Source organism: Dryobates pubescens, chromosome 37, assembly GCF_014839835.1.
Source record: "Dryobates pubescens isolate bDryPub1 chromosome 37, bDryPub1.pri, whole genome shotgun sequence".
NCBI classification, from domain to species: Eukaryota; Metazoa; Chordata; class Aves; order Piciformes; family Picidae; genus Dryobates; species Dryobates pubescens.
This window is the reverse complement of record NC_071648.1, coordinates 802,715-821,206: the sequence shown is the minus strand read 5'-3', so window position 1 is coordinate 821,206 and position 18,492 is coordinate 802,715. Positions and strand designations below refer to the sequence as shown.

Sequence of the window (18,492 nt, the reverse complement as noted above, 5' to 3'; positions counted from 1 at the left end):
AGCAGCACTTCATCAAGTGGCCCAAATCATACCAACTACTTTAGACTGACATTTCTCTCTAAGATCCCAGGATGTGGCTGTAATTTGACAATTTATTTTAGCTTTGGGCAGTTTTTTGCACAGTACAAGACTAACTCATGGTTGCAGCGCTCTATTAGGTAGAAAATCCCTCTAAGATTGGCCTGGATGTTCCAATTAAAAAGCCAAACAAAACAAAGCTTCCTGGCATGCCCTTTAAATTTTATCTTGACATGGCAAATTTGCCTTCTGGACTGCTCATGTCTGCTCAGCTGAGCTCCACGTCTTCACTGTACAGTTCGCTTAGCTTTCATGAGTGCAAAGCAGCTATTCCAATTTTACATTATCTGATGATCAAAACTGAAGGCAGCTCCTCCTTTTCAGCAGCTTTCATTGCTTCATCAAGTGACAACTGCTCCAAACATTTGTTTAGGTATTAAGTAGTGCTTAATCATAGCAAACCCATTTTATACCGTGCACTAAAAGCTCTGCCATGTCATTGTATACATTATGTTAATGCTCTTATTATCTCAAAGGGAAAAAGAAAGCTGGTTTATGCACGTTGCCAACTTCACAACAACACAAAACATCTGCTGAACTTGGCTGCTTGACTAACTGAAGTTTCTTCTTGTGTAATTTCTTCCAATCACATTTTAGGGACATAAAGGAACAAAGAGGAGCAGCTGGGTGGAGGATAAGTATAAGAATCATAAGAAAGCTGCACGAGTTGCCATTTTTTTCTCTGCATGAGATGCCTTCTTTATCTTTGCAGACATATTCTCAAGGCTAGGAAAAAACCAACCAACCAAATCAAAACAAACAAAACAAGTCCCAAACAAATAAATAAACAGACAAAAAAATATAACTATTTTCTTAAAAAAAACCCAAGAGATGAGAGTGCCATGAGGACAGAGCTGCTTTCCATTTCAGCCCAGTCACACAGAGCCAGTAAAGGCAGCAATTTGCTGTGCTGTGCTGAACTGTGGCACAGCACTGCTGGGGTTCAAGCATTTTCTTTGAACATCATTCCTTGCAATCTCAGAAAGTGTTCTTGGCCAAAACTGTAATTTTCACTACTGCAAGGCACTGCTTCCATACTGCCTTAGCCTAGTCCTCACAACTTACTCTGTAAGAATGCATCTTGTCATCCTTTGAACATACTGCACAAGATTCCTGAGGCACAGCATGACAATCATCACCACCCCTCAGCTCGAGCAAGAATGAAAGCAAAGAAAGCATCCTGCCTGTTCTGAATTGCAATTGCTTCATTTGGCTTCTGGTTGCTATCGTCTGTCTCAAGGTCTTGACTAAGACTGATTTCACAGCAGCTCTCCAGGATCCAGATCTAACAGTTAGAACTCACATGTTTTTAATTCTGTGTTGTTAGACATATTCAAATAATATTCTTATTTTAATTTTACCTTCACACCAGGAGCACCTGGGAAACCTGGAGAGCCAGTTATGCCAAGTGGGCCCTATGAAAGACAAAGACACAGACACAAAGCTGTAATTCTGCAGTTTAGATCACACAGAGGAGCATCTAATCACTGGATAAATACTGTTCTGGGACTAAATGACTTACTCAAATCATGAAATGTTTCTTAACAACAAAAGCAACATAGTAATAAATCTTGGGTTTATAAGTGATGCACTCGTTTTTCTAAGGGATGCACGTTATGGAATTGTGGTACAGTGTTTATTTTCATAGACTCATTTTGGTTGGAAAAGACCTTTAAGATCATTGAGTCCAACCATTATCTAACTCTGCCTAGAATAAATTTGTTTCCCCTTTCATAATGCCTCTTGGAATGAAGAAGGCATTCAACAGAAGATCTTTCTACAGGATGATAAACTCTCTGAATGGCGGCACACAGTGGTTACGGATATTCACTACAACACTGTCCATGGATGATTCCTCCTTGCATTTCCCTGAGTTTCTCTCTTAGTAACACATGATGCATATTGTGCAGAAGTCTTCTACACACTAAAGTCTGATGACAAGCCTAATAAGAACAATCTGTCCCACTGAGCATGAATTACAGACATTTCTGCCGTGACACTGCAGAACTAATCCAACAGCTCACTCGGTGTGTGTTTGAAAACCTGTGCCCCACTTCACTGGATGACAAATAAGCGTCTGCCAAATTCCTCTCTTGCTGCAGGAAGAATTCCAGAATCACTGACCCCAACCACAATGCATTTCATTCACACTTCCACCAATGAGAAGCACATGCATGGAGTACCAGTGTCTCCCTTGGGACACTCTATGGATGTTACCAAAGATGTTAGCTGACCAGTTATCAGGTCCAGTCTAGCTGAGCTCATATCACAGGATCCCAGGATGTTAGGGGTTGGAAGGGACCTCTGAAGATCTTCAAGTCCAACTCCCCTGCCAGAGCAGGACCGTAGAATCTAGCACAGGTCACACAGGAAGGCATCCAGACAGGTCTTGAAAGTCTCCAGAGAAGAAGACTCTACAACCTCTCTGGAAAGCCTGTTCTAGTGCTCTGTGACCCTTACAGTAAAGAAGATTCTTCCTCATGTTGAGGTGGAAGTTCCTGTGCTGTAGTTTACATCCATACAGTATAGCAAATAAAAATTTCAAGCTCCATGTAGAATTGCACAGCTCAGGAACCAGCTTTGCCTAAACTTCACAATTTGTTTTCAATACCCAAAAATCTTTTGTTTTAAAGTTTCTTCTAACAAGTCACTCTTCTTAAATGATCTGCTAAATAATTGAGGTTTGCAGCTTTTAGATACCTCCATTCATTTTCTGAGCTTCTATTCTAGTTAATTGCTTCTTAATGAACTTCATAATAAAACAATCTGGTCCTTAAGATGATGCAAGTAAATGTCTCTCAGGATTTATATTACTTACAAGAGAATGCACAGATTGAAATTTTAATTGTGGGGAGGTGTGCTTTGGGATTTTGAACAAGGGGTTTTTGGTGTGGGGGGTCTTCACTAAAGTTCAATACCTTGAGATGGTAAAGGTTCACACTGACTGAATCAAGGGGGCAGAAACCACCATCCACATCTCAGAAATAATGCTTTCCAAAACAAGCAAGAAAAAGAAGTACAAAAGGAGTACCACATTTTTAAGGTGGAAGCTGGCCCTGCACCAATATTACAAAATCACAAATCTTCATTTGCAAAGGCAACAAATAATTAACTGCATGCATGTGACTAATCCCTGGGGCTTGCTAACAGCTGTGCTCATGAAAGCTGACTCAAATGCATTCTGCAAATGCACCATGAGATAGGATCCTAGAATTGAAACCATCATCCTTTGATACTCAACACCCACAGGTTAGACTACCACAGCCATACTCAGTGCTGTTTAATCCTGGCTTTCTCACCTTGTACACAGCATATTGGGTTTGGGAGGAGCTGCAGTTAAGTCTCCTCAAAGCACCTCTCTAGTGCTGTGCCTTGCAATGCTGTAGCTGGTGGGTTTTGGTGGGCATTTGGCCCCCAGCCAGGGCCTAAACACACAGGAATCTAGTTCTTCATTTTAACATGTGACTGTCCAAAATTAAAAGGCCACCTTTCATACACTTTGTAACAGATCAGCTGAGGTAGCAAGTTCTGCTATCAGAGAGAGGCATTTCCTCTTGCTACGAACGGGTGCAACCTCACCTGCCAACTGTGTATGTGAAGGAAGACAGCATGCAATTAGAAACTGCTTTATATCAGAATACACATCTTGAAGATATTTCTCTCCTTAGAACATGGGCCCTGCTTTAGTAAAGCAATAATAACATCACCCCTCCAGAGGAGATATTACAGCCCACTCCTCTTCAAACTAAAACCTTTGGCTGAAGCAAATCCCAGAGCGTGATTTCTCAGAGGACAGCATTGGAGCTGTGATGAATAGAACTAGGAATCACCTGCAGATAATTCTAGGAGCACTTAACTGTTGCAAACAACTGCCAACAGTTTTCTATGCTTCTTTTGGTAGTGTCAAAAGGTAAGTGGCAAATACAAGGCAAAAATAATAGATGATTAAGAAAGAAACTTACCATTGGTCCTGGCTTCCCAGGCATACCATGCTGACCACGTCCACCCTAGATATAAAAGCAGACCATACAAAATGTTTGTAAGAACTCTAAGCTTTTGTTTATGTGTTTATTATTATTTATTGTTGGCATTTGGGATACCAGCCACACAAACTCAAGTGACCAAAGAAATGCTGGATTGCAGAGCACTCCAAATACTGGCATGGAAAAACTCTGGAAGAAATGATGCTCCCTTTCAAGTGAATGGATTTCCTCTGTTTTCATAGAGGCCACTATCACATCTGCAGTGTAACTGTATGGAGCACATAACATAAATGCAGCACATGAAAGTTGTGGGGAGAAATGCCAGAAAAAACACCACTTGACACTGGACATAAAGCACCAGAAATCAGTTTCTTCTCAAATGCAACCTCATGTCAAAGCTAATTCTTCTTCCTTTGCTGAAAAGCAAGCTACTTACTAAGAATTACTATCATCTGGAATTAAATTGTTAAATTAAATTAAGTCCAAGTTTTCATTTCAACTTTATTTTCCAGACAGAAGCAATACACATTATTTCTTAGTTCTTGGTGAAAACAGCCTGTCAAGAGAAATTTCACAGGAAAAAAAAAGAAGAACTATTTGTATCAGAGTGAGGGGATTTGGCCACATGTGCAGCTCTGGCATGAGAAATGAGCACACAGCTAACATCCTTCATTTAAAACTAGTTTGGAATTTTGAAGCTTACAGTAAAGGTATCACCCCACAAAACTCTGCTCAGGCCCTAACTTAAGCTACAGCAGAGCTCCCCATGGAACTGAATGGCACTGAAATGAAAAAAACCCAAACAAAACACAACACTTTCAGGCTCAGGGGTTTAGATTTAAATAAGGCAAGGGAAGAATTACAAGGAGAGAGAATGAAGATGCTGCTTACAGGGGCACCGTGTGGCCCAATTCGACCTCTTTCTCCTGGCATTCCTCTAGGTCCCTTGAAGAGAGAACAGAAGGTGCATTATTGAGGAGCTCATCGTGGTAAAACAAGACAGGGTTAGAGTTCACTTGACTTTTATCCACCCACCCCCCCCAAAGAAATGCAGAGAATGCACACCACCCTCTTTTTTTGCTTCTTTTTCTTCTTTGTCTTTGCTTTGTCCTTCTTTTTTTAATGTTCTTGTTGGGTTTGGTTTGGTCTTTGGGTTTTTTGTGTTGGTTGGGTTTTCTGGGGGGGAGTTTCATTGCTTGTTGGTTTGGGGTTTTTCTTTCTCGACTTTTCCCTTGCCTCCAGTAAGTTTTCCACTGTATTACCCTTCAGCAATTTTCTGCCTAGTCTTCTTTATTTGCTTTTAACAAGAATGTGATTAGGTTCTCTGAGACTACAATCATGATAAGGACAGATGATGTGAACAATAGTCATGGAACCAAGTTATCTTTATACCTCCTGCAGGTGCAGCTTATCTTGTCCTACAGCAGGAAAGAAGTAGCAGCCAACATAAATCCTCACAGCCTTGCAGGCTTGCCCAGAGGAAATTTAATAGGCTGTAATTCCTCTTTTCCTGTTCCAACAGTATTTCTAGCTTCAAACACATTAGAATAAATACTGTAAAATACTCACCAAGATCAATAATGCAATCTCATTTACCATAGCTCATTCACAAACTAGGTTCCACTTCAGGGACATTACACTCTGCATGACACAAGACAGTGCTTTGCAGAGAGATTTCATTATCTGATATTAGACAGGTGCTTGACTTCCAGAAGCACTGCTAAGAATTGATTTTTGGCATATCAAGCTGCTCATAATTTCTCCAAAACCACATCTGAATGAAAACTGCTCTGAGAAAAAATTACTGGATTCATTTCCACGTCATGCATGCTTATCCTCACCATAGCCTTCAAAATCCTCTGTCTGTGCTTTTCCTACCTCGAGAGGGCACTTCTGACCTAAATCATTCCATTTCTACCTCAGAGCAACCTAACCCAGTTCAGTCATATTGAAATCATATTGTATGAAGCATCATCATGTAACAAAACCTAGATTTCATCATCTGCCACTTACACAAGAAGGTAAACAATCACCAAACCTGCCTATTGATAGCTATTGACATTATCCACGGCTGTGGACTGCAAAGAATAACAGCTTACAGTTGACCAAAGCTACTGTTAATTGCAATAGAAAATAAAGCCTTAATTAAGAGAAAGAACAGCTTCCTGACATCAAGTACAGATGTCAAAACCTTGACATTCACACTGGCCACAGTTTTCACAATCTCAAAGCCACTTCTGTAACACCCAATGCACATGGCACTCACTAGAGGACCTGTTGCACCCATGGCACCTGTTGGTCCAGCTTCTCCCTAGAAATGGAAATGAAAGGACACAATTAGAGGAAAAGAGCTAGAGGAAAAAGAAGTTACATTGGATGTGAGGAAGTTCTTCACCATGAGGGTGGTGAGACACTGCCACAGATTGCCCGGGGAGGTGGTAGAAGCCTCATCCCTGGACGTTCCGAAGGCCAGGCTGGATGGGCCTCTGAGCAACCTGATCTAGTGTGAGGTGTCCCTGCCCATGGCAGGGGGGTTGGAACTGGAAGGTCCTTGAGCTCCCTTCCAACCCTGACAATTCTATCATTCTCTAAAAAGCTTTAGCATCAGCACTGATCTATATGGAAAAGGCCAAAAAAACCCAAAATGTGTTTTATGGTCTTTTGGAATAACCTTGAAAGAATTGCCTCCAGCTGGCTATCACATGTTAGCACTGCTTTGAGGTGAAGTTGCAAGGGTGCTGCAGTACCAGTGAGGGTCCAAAATTCTAAGAGAATAAATTTGTTAGGTGAAAAATAGTCAGTTTGATGAAATACCTTCTCTTAACTCTCCAATAGCTGCCTGTTTGAAGAGGGAAATCCAAAAGAGGAGAGTCAGCTTTTAGTTATGGATCACTACTTTGTTTTATTTTCAAAAGTTAGAAACTTTTTTCTTCTCTCAGCTTGGTCACATGAAAGCCAACAAGAACGAGAAGCTAGCCAAGTAGAGAACTGCAAGATGTGCATGGGCTCTCTATTAACAGCCTGTGCTATCCTCGGTGTTACGTGTCACAGACAGACCGCAGGCACTGCACACGGTGATCCCTTACAGGCTTACAGCTGAACTCCAGCTGAAGTTATGCCTGCCACTACTGAACTCTCTTCCTTTAGAAAGCCCACACATGTCCCTCCATAGCAGTTCCTATGGATCATAAACATGGGAAGAATGGATAACTCCACACAGCTTCTCCACTTCCCTACTAGCAGCACTGACAAGAGAGGGCACAAAGCAGCATTCTGAAGTTCTACTCCTTTTCGTTAGTTTGGCATTAAAGAAAACATGCTGAAGCATTTAGTTCTTTGGGTCATGAAAATACCTTTGCTCCAGCTGCTCCAATTTCACCTTTTGGACCATCAAGTCCCTTCAATCCCTGTAAGGGTTATAAAAGAAAACAATGGAGAACTTTTATTTACCTATGTACACACTGAGAACATCCCTACTATTGTTGTTAAAATAACTCAGTAGTAAAGTGTGGAGAATGGTCCAAGGTGGCAAGAGCAAGAAAGGAAAAAAACAAAGAAAAAACCAACACAGATGGAATAAAGTTTTTAAACATTTCCTAAATGGAAACCATTTGCAGAAAGTACAGTTCCTTGGGTTTCCTTTCCTTTTTAAAACACTTTAAAAGAAAGAAAAAAATAATCCTCAAACAACAAGGAGGAGGCTCTGAGCCATAGGAAACCTTTTTATTCCTCCCCAAAGCAAAATTCTGGCCAGAAAGCCTGGTAATTTGCAATGACTCCATGTTGCAAACATATCCACCTCTCAAGATCCCCACCCTGATGCAAGGCTTGCCAACAAAGTGAGAGAACTGGCAGGTTTGTGCCTCCTGAAGCTTGGCAGGGCTCAGGCAAGCTCCTTCCAGATTCCCAGATCATTTGAAAACAGAGTGAAGACAGCACTAAAGAATATAACAAAGGTCAGCTTAAAGGGGAATAGCACTGACTTTCTGCAAGACACTCCTCCTTTTCAATGGCAGTGATTCTGCTGCAGTGGGCAGGACTAGAAGTGTGGTCAAATTCTCCACTAACACAGAAAAAGAAGTTAAGCCTCTTTACACTGAAACTGCCCAGAAATGCCATGCACAAGGAGAGGGGAAAACCTTGTTTCTTACCCTGTGACCCTTGAGACCTGGGAGACCAGGAGCACCAGGAAAGCCTCGAGGCCCCTAAGTAGGAGGAAAAAAGCAAAAACCAAACAAAGAAAATCTTTATTTCTGACCAGAGGCACTCAAACACAGTGTAGACATGGCATTTTGGGACATGGTTTAGTGGGCATGGTGGTGCTGGGCTGATGGTTGGACTTCATGATCTCAGACTTCTTTTCCAACCTTAATGATTTTAGGATTCTATGATTCCGGTGCTAACAGGCAAGAGGGTAGCAGCAGTACCTGAAGGAGGCCTACAAGGAGGATGGAGAGAGACTGTTTACAAGCGTCTGCAGTGATAGGACCAAGGGCAACAGCTTCAAACTAGACAAGAGTAGGTACGGATTGGATGTTAGAAACAAGTTCTGCACCATGAGGATGGTGGAACACTGAAACAGGTTGCCCAGGGTGGTGGTTGGGGCCCCACCCCTGGAGATATTCAAGGGGAGGGTCAACAGGGCTCTGGGCAACCTGATCTAGTTGAGGATGCCCCCGATTGCTGCAGGGGTTGGACTGATGACCCTAGAGGTCCCTTCCAACTCATACTGACCTCGTTAGAGATGTCCCCCTGTTCACTGGGGGGGGATTGGACATGATGACCTTCTAAAGGTCCCTTCCAACCCAATGCAGTGTAATTCTATGATGCATCACTCCATGCCTTTGTAAAAAGTCCCTCTCTTAATGAGATGTGTGTGTGTGCAGCTGCAGTATTTCCTTCCTTCATTAGAAAGTCTTCTAAAAGATTATTTTATTGAGCAAATCAGCCTGATCTGAACAAAGCAGTACTCCACACATGACGTTTGTCTCAAGCTGCTGACAAAACCTTGTCTTTGGTCCATAAAGCTTAGGAGGAAAACTTAGGAAACCACACTGGCTTGTTAAAAAACAAATAGTAATTTCTCTGTCCAAGAGATCCTACCTCAAGTTCCTAACAAAATTGCCAAGCAAGAACTGGACACTTAAACAGAAAAGGAGGCAGCTTAGGAGATGATTTTATCAGAGAGCTTCAGTTCTGGGATTTATCTGTCCTCTTTTCAGGCACACTGCAGCTCCCTTCCAGCTGAAACATGAAGCTATGAAATGGGGTTGATCTGGACTGTTAAACTACCACAGGCAGTTCAAAAATGGAATAGCAGCGCTTCGCACTCATGGTTGAAAGAGATAGCGATGACGTAGGTATAATGATTGTGTCTCATGGTTTGACAGGGATGCCTTCAGAAAACATAAAGGTACAGACCTCCAGAGGCTAGGGAAGTTCAGCAGGTGGACTGGAAAGTGTACATCTTGTTATTTCATTCCCTACCAAACCAGCTGCAGAGTCAGTTTCTTCCCTTTTCCCCCTCCCCTTTGCTCCCAGGAGGAGGCGCAGGCTGTTGTCTCTGCGTGGGGGAGTGAGGCCTGGTTGGGCCTTGGCAATGCTGCAAGCTGGGGCCCGGAATGGGCTATCTGGAGCTGCCAAGCCAAATCGTAGCTGTGTCACACGGGTTTGGCATGGGGTAGAGAGGCATGGTGGAGGGGGAGCTGGCATTAGAGGCCTGGGTTTATTGGCCTGATTCAGAGGGAGGTTTGTGTAAAGCTTGTGCCTGAGGAGGCTCTTGGAGGAGCGTGGCCAAGGCGGGCTGTGCATTTCGTGCATTTCACATGCTCTTGTACCCTTGCATGTAGCCATGAACAGCATTTCCATTTAAACTTTCCAACTCTGTCCAATCAAGTGTGGAGCTTTCTTTCTTTTTCCCCCTTTTGGAGGAGGTGAAAGAACATCTGTCTGGCTCCAAACTAAGACATTTTGCTGAAATGGAAATGATCGTGCTCTTACTGGGGATCCTGGAAATCCAGGCTCACCGGATTGTCCTGGCCTACCAGGTTCACCCTGAGGAAAGACAAAAACACACACACATGAAAACAGCAAATGTGAAAATTAACTTCTCTCACCACTGAAACAAATGAGCACATTCCCATCAATATTATCTCTTTCCTGTAACAATTTCAGTGACAGAAATCAACTGCACACGAGATTACCAATGTGGATTACACAGAGTAACTTTAGGGGTGTCAGGGAGTGACAGGACTGGGGGGAATGGAGCAAAACTAGAAATTGAGAGATTCAGCTTGGCTGTTAGGAAGAAATTCTTCCCCATGAGGGTGGTGAAACACTGGCACAGGTTGTCCAGGGAGGTGGTGGAAGCCTCATCCCTGGAGGTTTTGAAGGCCAGGGAAAAAAGAAATTAAAAGGGGTTTTAACAAAGAACTGCAGAGACTGAGTCCAAAATGCATCCCAGCATCACAAGATGGTGCTGCAACACAGTTTGACTGTGAATTAATGAGGCAACCTTTTGTCATCTTCATGCAGAGGGTCAAATTACATGAATTTTCCGTGGGAACAGCCATCTAAACTTGCCTCCTTGGTAGCTTGTTAGTGGTTAAAAATTTTATTCTAGATCAGTGAGTATTTTCTCTGAGATCTAACAGAAAATAGAGTAGACCAAACAAGCATATTTTGAAGATGATTCACAATCCTCCCGCACCCCAACCAAATGTTCTTTCACATGCATCAGTCAGCTCAAATGCATCCAGCACTCTGGGCTGCAGGATTATGCAAGGCTTCAGAGAAGGAGTTTCTGGATAGAGAGGAGGTAGAGTGCCTCCAAAATGCAATTAAAGACACCCATAAATACCCTGGAAATGGAGGAAGTTCTCAGAGCAGTATCAAGGCTCAACTTTGCTGCACTGAGTATTAACTGTTTCCCAAGACTCCTGTGACTTCTGGTATACAGAAATATCCAGAATCTTCAGCTTTCAACTCCTTCCCAAGGCAGGAATTACAATTCAGATGCCTTTAATATGCTTTGCAAGAAAAGAAGATACAACTTAGGCTGCTGTTGTGCAGTGTATATATATATATATATATATATATACACTTCTGTCAGATGTGCAACACACACATCTTACATAGATGTGTCCATACATGGATACAAATAGTGATGGATATCATATATTGTTAAAAGGTTACAGAATTTAAATGCTAAAATCTCACTGTCCAGACTCAGAAATAACAAAGAACCAGCACTTAAACCTTGGGCATGATGGTAACGCTTAAAGAAAAGGTAAGAGGGTTTTGAAGAGGGTGGCTAAGAGTTAGTTAAGACACTGACCTTCCCGAGGAGTGTGATTACAAAGCAAATAGACATAAGGAGTTACAACAGGCACATCTGCTGGTTAGTCACTGCCTGGAAGAAGCCAATATTTGTTTTATTAAAAATGAAACAAGATACAAAGAATAACAAACTTACATCTTCCCCAGGTTTGCCTGGAGGTCCCTCTGGCCCACGAGAACCAACTGGACCCTAAGAAATAAATGTATATGTTGAGAGGGCAGTTTAGCCATCACCAAAGTATCTGTTTGCTCCAATTTTAAAACCTGGTGTTTATAAAAACAGATGCAGAAAAAGGATGATTTTATGGCTAAGAACATCTGCTTAATTTTGTAGTGCTCTTTCTAACCATCCTGCTCCTAGGAAACCAGAGAAAAATAGGATGGGTATCTTAGGAGAAAAAAAACCCCAAACATTTAAAATCACAGTTGCTGAACCTCCAAATCCCTGGATCTTGCTGTTACTTTGGAATCATTGCATCACCTCCAAAAAACAAAGACTCTCTTCATCCTCTGTGTAAGTCACACCACAAGGTATGGTTTTATAGCACCTCACCATCCTCAGCTATGTACTGGAAAAGCAACAATAGCTCTTAGACTGATCACTACTGTGCACATTCAAGACAATTTAAACTCACTGATTTGAACACTATGACTCTTGTCTAAAGTTAACTAATAGCTGAGACAACATGAAAAAGAAATCTGAGGTAAGGAGTTTGCAGTTTTATTGTAGAAATGTTTCTATTTCTCGATCTTACCATAGGTCCTGGATCCCCAGGTTCACCAGGTGGGCCTGTAGGGCCAGCGCCACCCTAAAACAAACCAAAGATTACCCAAATGACAAATCTCAAAGAGCAAAAATATAAGGATATAAATGAAACATCCATGATCAGGAAAATCACAGCCCATGGGAGAGTCTGGATTCTAATTCAGAACTAGCACAAAAGGAGGGAATGTTAGATACCTAAGTCCCTCGAGCTTTAGTTAAGTCCAGTACCACACACAAATCCCACTGGAAACTTCACACCGTGCCAGCCCTGAAACCAAACCAGTCACCGTTTTCAGTGCTGTTCCCTCATTTAGGAATGTGTGGTGGGTTCAAACTTTGTTAAAGGTCCAATCATTCATGCTTTTCCAGTTAGTTTCTTTGTAAAGAGTACATGCAGGGCAGAGCTCAAGAGCAGCACATCTAGATTGACCTCTAGATGAAGACACATTCATCCAAGCACGCACACAGTTGGATATTGCCTCACAGATGCACACACAAATCGGTCACTATGTGCTTTGTCTTAGCTTCAATCCCCTCAGGGTGAAGGACTTACTTGTTTTCCTTGGAGACCTTGAGGACCTCTTGGACCCACTGGACCCTATCAACAACATAGCTTGTTACACACTGGAAAACACCCCTCCCCCAGGTAGCATGCACCTTACAAAGAGAGCAAAATGGCCTGATAGTCATCTCCAAGATAACATTTGTATGGCCAAACCCTCTGAAAGGCTTTTGACTCAGGAAACTGATGTTATGAAATACAGAAGTACATAGAAAGGAAATCTTCAAAGTCAAAAAGCCACGGGAGGGTAAATTCATTAGCAGCTGAAAATATGGACTTCCTTGCTTGCTGCAACATCACAGCCTCTGGAATCAGTCAGGATAACTGGGATGCCTGCATAGCTCCACTGGAAAAAAAATGTAGTAACAGAAAAGGGGAGGGGGGAAGAGTCTTCCCTCGAAGGGAATCTCATCACTCAGATTAATCTCATTACGGAATCAATGACCAGATGAATTCACGCTGCTGCTCCCAGACATGAGCAGCAATGGAAGGACATGCTTTCATGAATCATACAAACCACTAAACAGCTTCCAAATGGATGTGGTTTGCTACAGAAAATTCAGGTTTCCCTTTAAAAAGCTTCATGAGATTTTCAGGAACAGTGCTGTACTTCCTTGTAACTTACACCACGAAGGAAACATAACCTTGTCTGAAAGGAATTACCTTGCTTTACAGCAACCAAAAAGTCTCTATCGCAGACAAAAACTTGCATTTTGGACAGAAGCTCAAGATCTCTGTCTTCCACACACAATTCATCTTTTTGTTTTACTACATGTTGAAGAGTTACTAATAGGCCATTTAAAAATCCTGGTATCAAAAGGAAAACAAAACCAGTGTTTTAGCTGAGTGACTGTCAGTCACCCAGTTCACAAGGGGAGGAAAAAAGGGTGTCACAGAATATGATGACTCGATGCAGACAGCGAGCGAGTGTCACCTGACTTTAGGAGACTTTGTGTAAGGTTTTACAGACACCCAGATACTGAAAAATACCTTAAAAAAGATGTTAATATTAAAACAAATAATATTTGAGAGTCACAGCAGAGTGTCTCAAGACAAACCAAGTGAAAAGGTTACACAAAATGATGGAGGGCAACAAAGTAGGAGAGAATTTTGGAACAAATCACCTTGTGTGCACACAGTGAATTTACTGGAGAGAGACAGTCTATGACTCATTAAAAATAAATGAATAAAGGTCTTGGAAGAAATCACTGTAAGAGCTAATCCTAAGGCAAACCATAAAGATGATCTTTAGAACCTTTCAAATTGTGTAGAAACAGAATCTGAAGATTACTGGTGGGGCCTTGTGGGGTGGTGCTGTTCACAGGAGCAAACTGATGGGCAGTACAGTCACTAAAGGATGGCTTCCTTAAGAATGAATGTTTACAGTAACAGCAAAACCTTCAACATGTCACAATGTGACAAATACAGTGAAAAGAGATAATACTCAAAAACAACCCCAAAAGTTTCTAGCAGAGGCAGCTCAGTGTGGTGAAAAAGCTTTCAGAGACGGTAAACAATGCCAGTGCTTCAGCCTGGAGAGGAGAAAGCTCCAGGGAGACCTTCTGAACTCAAAGGGGGCTACAAGAAGGACGGAGAGAAACTGTTCACAAAGGCCTGTAGTGATAGGATGAGGGGCAATGGCTTCAAACTAGAGAAGAGTAAATTTAGAGTGCATGTTAGGAACAAGTTCTTTACCATGACAGTAGTGGAACACTGGAACAGGTTGCCCAGGGGGGTAGATGAGGCCCCATCCCTGGAGATATTCAAAGAGAGGATGGACAGGGCTCTGGACAACCTGATCAAGCTGAGGATGCCCCTGCCTGCTGCACAGGGGGTTGGACTAGATGACCTTTGGTGGTCCCTTCCAACCCAGACCATTCTATGCTTCTATGATTAAGACTCTAGTGCACACAAAAAAAATATCCCCTGTGCTTTATCTACACAGTGAGAGATGCCAATGATACAACTGGACTCACTGGAGAAATAGCGTGTCTCTCTTAAAATAATGAAGCACTGCTTTCAGTTCACAGCTCCTTTCACAAGTATCTTGGAAATTACTACCAAAAAACAAACACCTTTGATGTCACAATATAAAAAGGAACATCCAAGGTTACACAGTTGCTTATTCTGCTTGGTGTTACACCTGACTCTTTTCTGCTACTTTGCAGTGACTCAAGACAGGAGAAACACCAGGATCCACCTCCCCCTCCCCACACCTTACTGTTAGCAGCTGCTTCACTTCAAAAGGAAGGAAGGAAAACAACAAGACTAGAGATGGGGGGGAAGCTTTCACTTTAGTAGAATATTTATTCACTTTTCTTTTTCCAGATACTATGCAAGACTGCACTAGAAGACCCTCTACATCTAATTTCTAGAGGCATAGGAAGTTGAAAAGGAGTAATTCCCCTTTAGGTTTCTGCATGTGCACTCCAGGTCCCCCCTCGTCTACAGCACAGAGGTAATGTGGTCTTACCACTGCACCAGGCATCAGTCCCATCTGACTACCAAGTCCGGATTTCTCATCCAGTCCTGCCATCTGAGCTGCAAAGGGCTGGAAAAATAAGATGGATGGTGTTGGCTGTCAGTCATTCTGGTAGCAAGAGGCAATGCAAACAAATCTTCTCTACATACGTTGGCTTTGCAGCACTAAGAACTAAATTCTTGCTTTAATCATTATGATAAAAGTTGTTTTTCCTCTGAACTTGAGATAGTTTCAGGCTTACACCAGTTGAATGCATCATATTGGCTGCTTACTGCCCTCCATTTGAATACTGAACAAAAGAGAAAATTACCTAAAAGGAGGAAAGCCTCTCCTGACACTAATTAGCTTCCTTTCACCACCTCCAAATTCAAATCATGCCTTAACTTTACCTGCTATATTCTTTCATGTCCTCTAAGCCTCTCTTGTTTTCAGTTCATGTGCTTTGAGTTCAGAAATGTCTAACTTTACAAATTCAAATTGGAAGTTTTCAGGGTGCATCCTTTATCCAGCAAAGCTGAAGGTCACTGCTGGGGGTGCCAATTCAGAGACAAATTAGTTGGAGCAGGGAGAGTTCAAGTGCCCTCCTTGTTTTGCAGACACATAGCTGGAATCAACAGCTCTGTTTTGCCTCCTCTGGAGCCAGAGCCTGGCTCATGGCAAGGCCAGGGTTTATGGTGGCTGAAAAGGAGCAGCAGCACAAAGGTACATTCAGGGTTTCTAAAATTTACAGTTTGTTCCACATTACACCGGTCCCAAAACATGTTTTTCCACAGGGCTGGAGATTGCCTAACTTCAGTGACAGGAATACAAACAAAAGAAATGCTTTAAGATTTCTGGCCACACCTATTCTTCCACATTTTCTGAGGAAATCTGTGAAGGACAGTGGTCGAACGCTCACCCTGGCGCTCCTGGGATTCTAAGGGATTCCTCTGTGCTGAAGGTATTTACTTGGGCTGAATTTGCACCACTCAGGACTATTTGGAAAGGAGCTTAACTCAAGAAATGCTGCCCAAACTTGCACACTGTTGGCCTAACTTGAACAATTCAGCTTATTGCCAGAGAAACTCTACAGTGTGCAGTCAAGTTGCAGGAACAACGGAGAAACCAAAAGAGGTATCTTCAAACCGCAATGAATGTAACTGAATACACCTGAGGAACTCAAGTATGTATTTTACTATCAATCATAATCAGTCTTCCATTGAACTGGGCTGGGGGGAAGTAGCTAAAGTCTTGCAGAACACCTTGTCTGTATCTCTGGCTGCTTAGCACTGCTTTTCACACACAATCCCTTACTTCATCTTCTCAGTGTTGGCCTGAGCAATTCTAGCAAGAGGTGTACTTAACCATGTTCTAATTTCTCTCAGGAGTTATTCTGTTATTATCCACTTTACTTTTTCTTTTCTCTAGTCCTTACTTGTTACACCAAGTTCCCTGTACCACTGCCCAGATCCCTTGGATTTAAGTTGGATTTGGGCACATTGGCTTCTTTAGATGCTAAAACCCATTGTGAAAGCTGTGTCTCACATTTAACTTGCCTCCATTTTTAGCAGAACTTGCACTGCCACGAGCTGCTGTCCCTCATGACTGGGAACTGTGGGTGGAATCTTCCATGTTCATCACAGCAAAGGCAAGTTACTCTTTGCATCATGTGGATCTGGCCCAAGACTGACTTAATGTTCTACTAAATCAAGTGTAAAACTTACCCTGCTTAGTCCATCAGGTCCTGTGTGGGTAGGATGCCCTGGAGGACCAGGATCACCAGGCTGACCAGGGATACCGGGTTCACCATCAATACCTTGAGGACCACGAGGACCCTAGAAAGAAAATGAGAAATGGCAACAGTGTTCAAGTGTATTCATGGAAATCATTGTGACTGGCAAACAACTGCCTCCACTTGTGATAAATCTGTACTTCTACATGAAGATCTTCGAACAATCAGAGCCACAAAAATGATGAAGGGAGTGGAACATCCTCCTTACAAGGAGAGTCTGAGGGAGCTGGGGCTCTTCAGCTTGGACAGGAGGAGACTCAGAGGTGACCTCATCCATGTTTAGAAAGATGTGAAGGGTGGTTGCCAAGAGGATGGACTCAGGCTCTGCTGGGTGATGCCCAATGACAGGACAAGGGGCAATGGGTGGAAGCTGAAGCATAGGAAGCTCCATGGAAACAGGAGGAAATTTTTTTTCCACTGTGAGGGTGGCAGAACACTGGAACAGGCTGCCCAGGGAGCATCTGCAGGTGCCCAAAACCCACCTGGATGTGTTCCTGTGTGACCTGCTCTGGGTGATCCTGCTCTGGCAGGGGGGTTGGACTGGGTGATCTTTTGAGATCCCTTCCAACCCCTGACATGCTGTGATTCTGTAATCAACATCTCTCAAGACCTGTTCCTACCTTCAGATTAGAAGGCACCAGCTACAATTAATCACAAATCCAGCTCACAAGTAAACTGCAGTAACTTCTCTCACAGGTGCTGTCAGCCACTCAGGCTTCCTGTCATTCCAGACTAGAGTACATTATTCCTGACAAACTATTTGGCTAATTGCATTCAAAAATACATGTAGCTCAGATCAGTGTAGGTACATGTTCAGGAAACTCTGTAAGGCTGGACTTCTACAGCCTCCTGACACAGTGACTGTTTTAGACAGCTCATACTATTGCTGAATTCTCAACACAGTTACAGTGCCAAAAATGAACAGGAACTCCCTTGGTGTTGATGTTATCTTCAGCTAACATTTGCATGCTAAGCTAGGAGGCCTTCCCATTGCTCCCATTTTGATCATCCACTGCATTCATCTTATCTTGGGTCAGAACCAAAACGAAATGCAGCAACAGCTAATAAAACGTTAGTGGAACAAAATCAATAGCAACAGGGCCAATGCAGATCTACTTCAATCATAAACACAGGTTTGCAAAGTGCTTGTCACCACTGCTTCCTTCACTGGAATTAAATGCTTGGGCAAGGTGAAGGAAAATGCAACACTGCACAAGGAACTCTTCTGTTTTAAGGATCCTTAAACAAAAATCTTTGGAAGTCTGGCTCAGTGAGTCACCTTCACAAGCACAGCTATAACCAGACAGCTTGCCTGTATTTCCACAAGGTGAGGACTGTGCCTCCTTGCAGTCTGCAACACATTGCAGTGGAATTTATGGGACACACTGGAACAGGTTGCCCCGGGAGGTGGTGGAAGCCCCATTCCTGGAAGTTTTTAAGGCCAGGCTGGCTGTGGCTCTGAGCAACCTGATGTAGTGTGAGGTGTCCCTGCCCATGGCAGGGGGGTTGGAA

The 18,492-nt window shown here is 42.7% G+C and overlaps 1 protein-coding gene across 1 annotated transcript in view; it reads right to left on the bottom strand.

Annotated features, from left to right (window-relative positions):
* Positions 1-18,492, bottom strand: part of COL5A2 (collagen type V alpha 2 chain) — a 47,872-nt gene that overhangs the window by 23,406 nt on the left and 5,974 nt on the right. The window contains exons 4-15 of the mRNA XM_009911204.2: positions 16,913-17,023; positions 15,201-15,278; positions 12,719-12,763; positions 12,155-12,208; positions 11,536-11,589; positions 10,062-10,115; positions 8,213-8,266; positions 7,415-7,468; positions 6,328-6,372; positions 4,953-5,006; positions 4,041-4,085; positions 1,440-1,493 (exon numbers count right to left, since the gene is read on the bottom strand). Coding sequence (XP_009909506.2) covers positions 1,440-1,493; positions 4,041-4,085; positions 4,953-5,006; positions 6,328-6,372; positions 7,415-7,468; positions 8,213-8,266; positions 10,062-10,115; positions 11,536-11,589; positions 12,155-12,208; positions 12,719-12,763; positions 15,201-15,263 — 576 coding nt within the window. The 5' untranslated portion in view covers positions 15,264-15,278; positions 16,913-17,023. The remainder of the gene's footprint in view (positions 1-1,439; positions 1,494-4,040; positions 4,086-4,952; positions 5,007-6,327; positions 6,373-7,414; positions 7,469-8,212; positions 8,267-10,061; positions 10,116-11,535; positions 11,590-12,154; positions 12,209-12,718; positions 12,764-15,200; positions 15,279-16,912; positions 17,024-18,492) is intronic.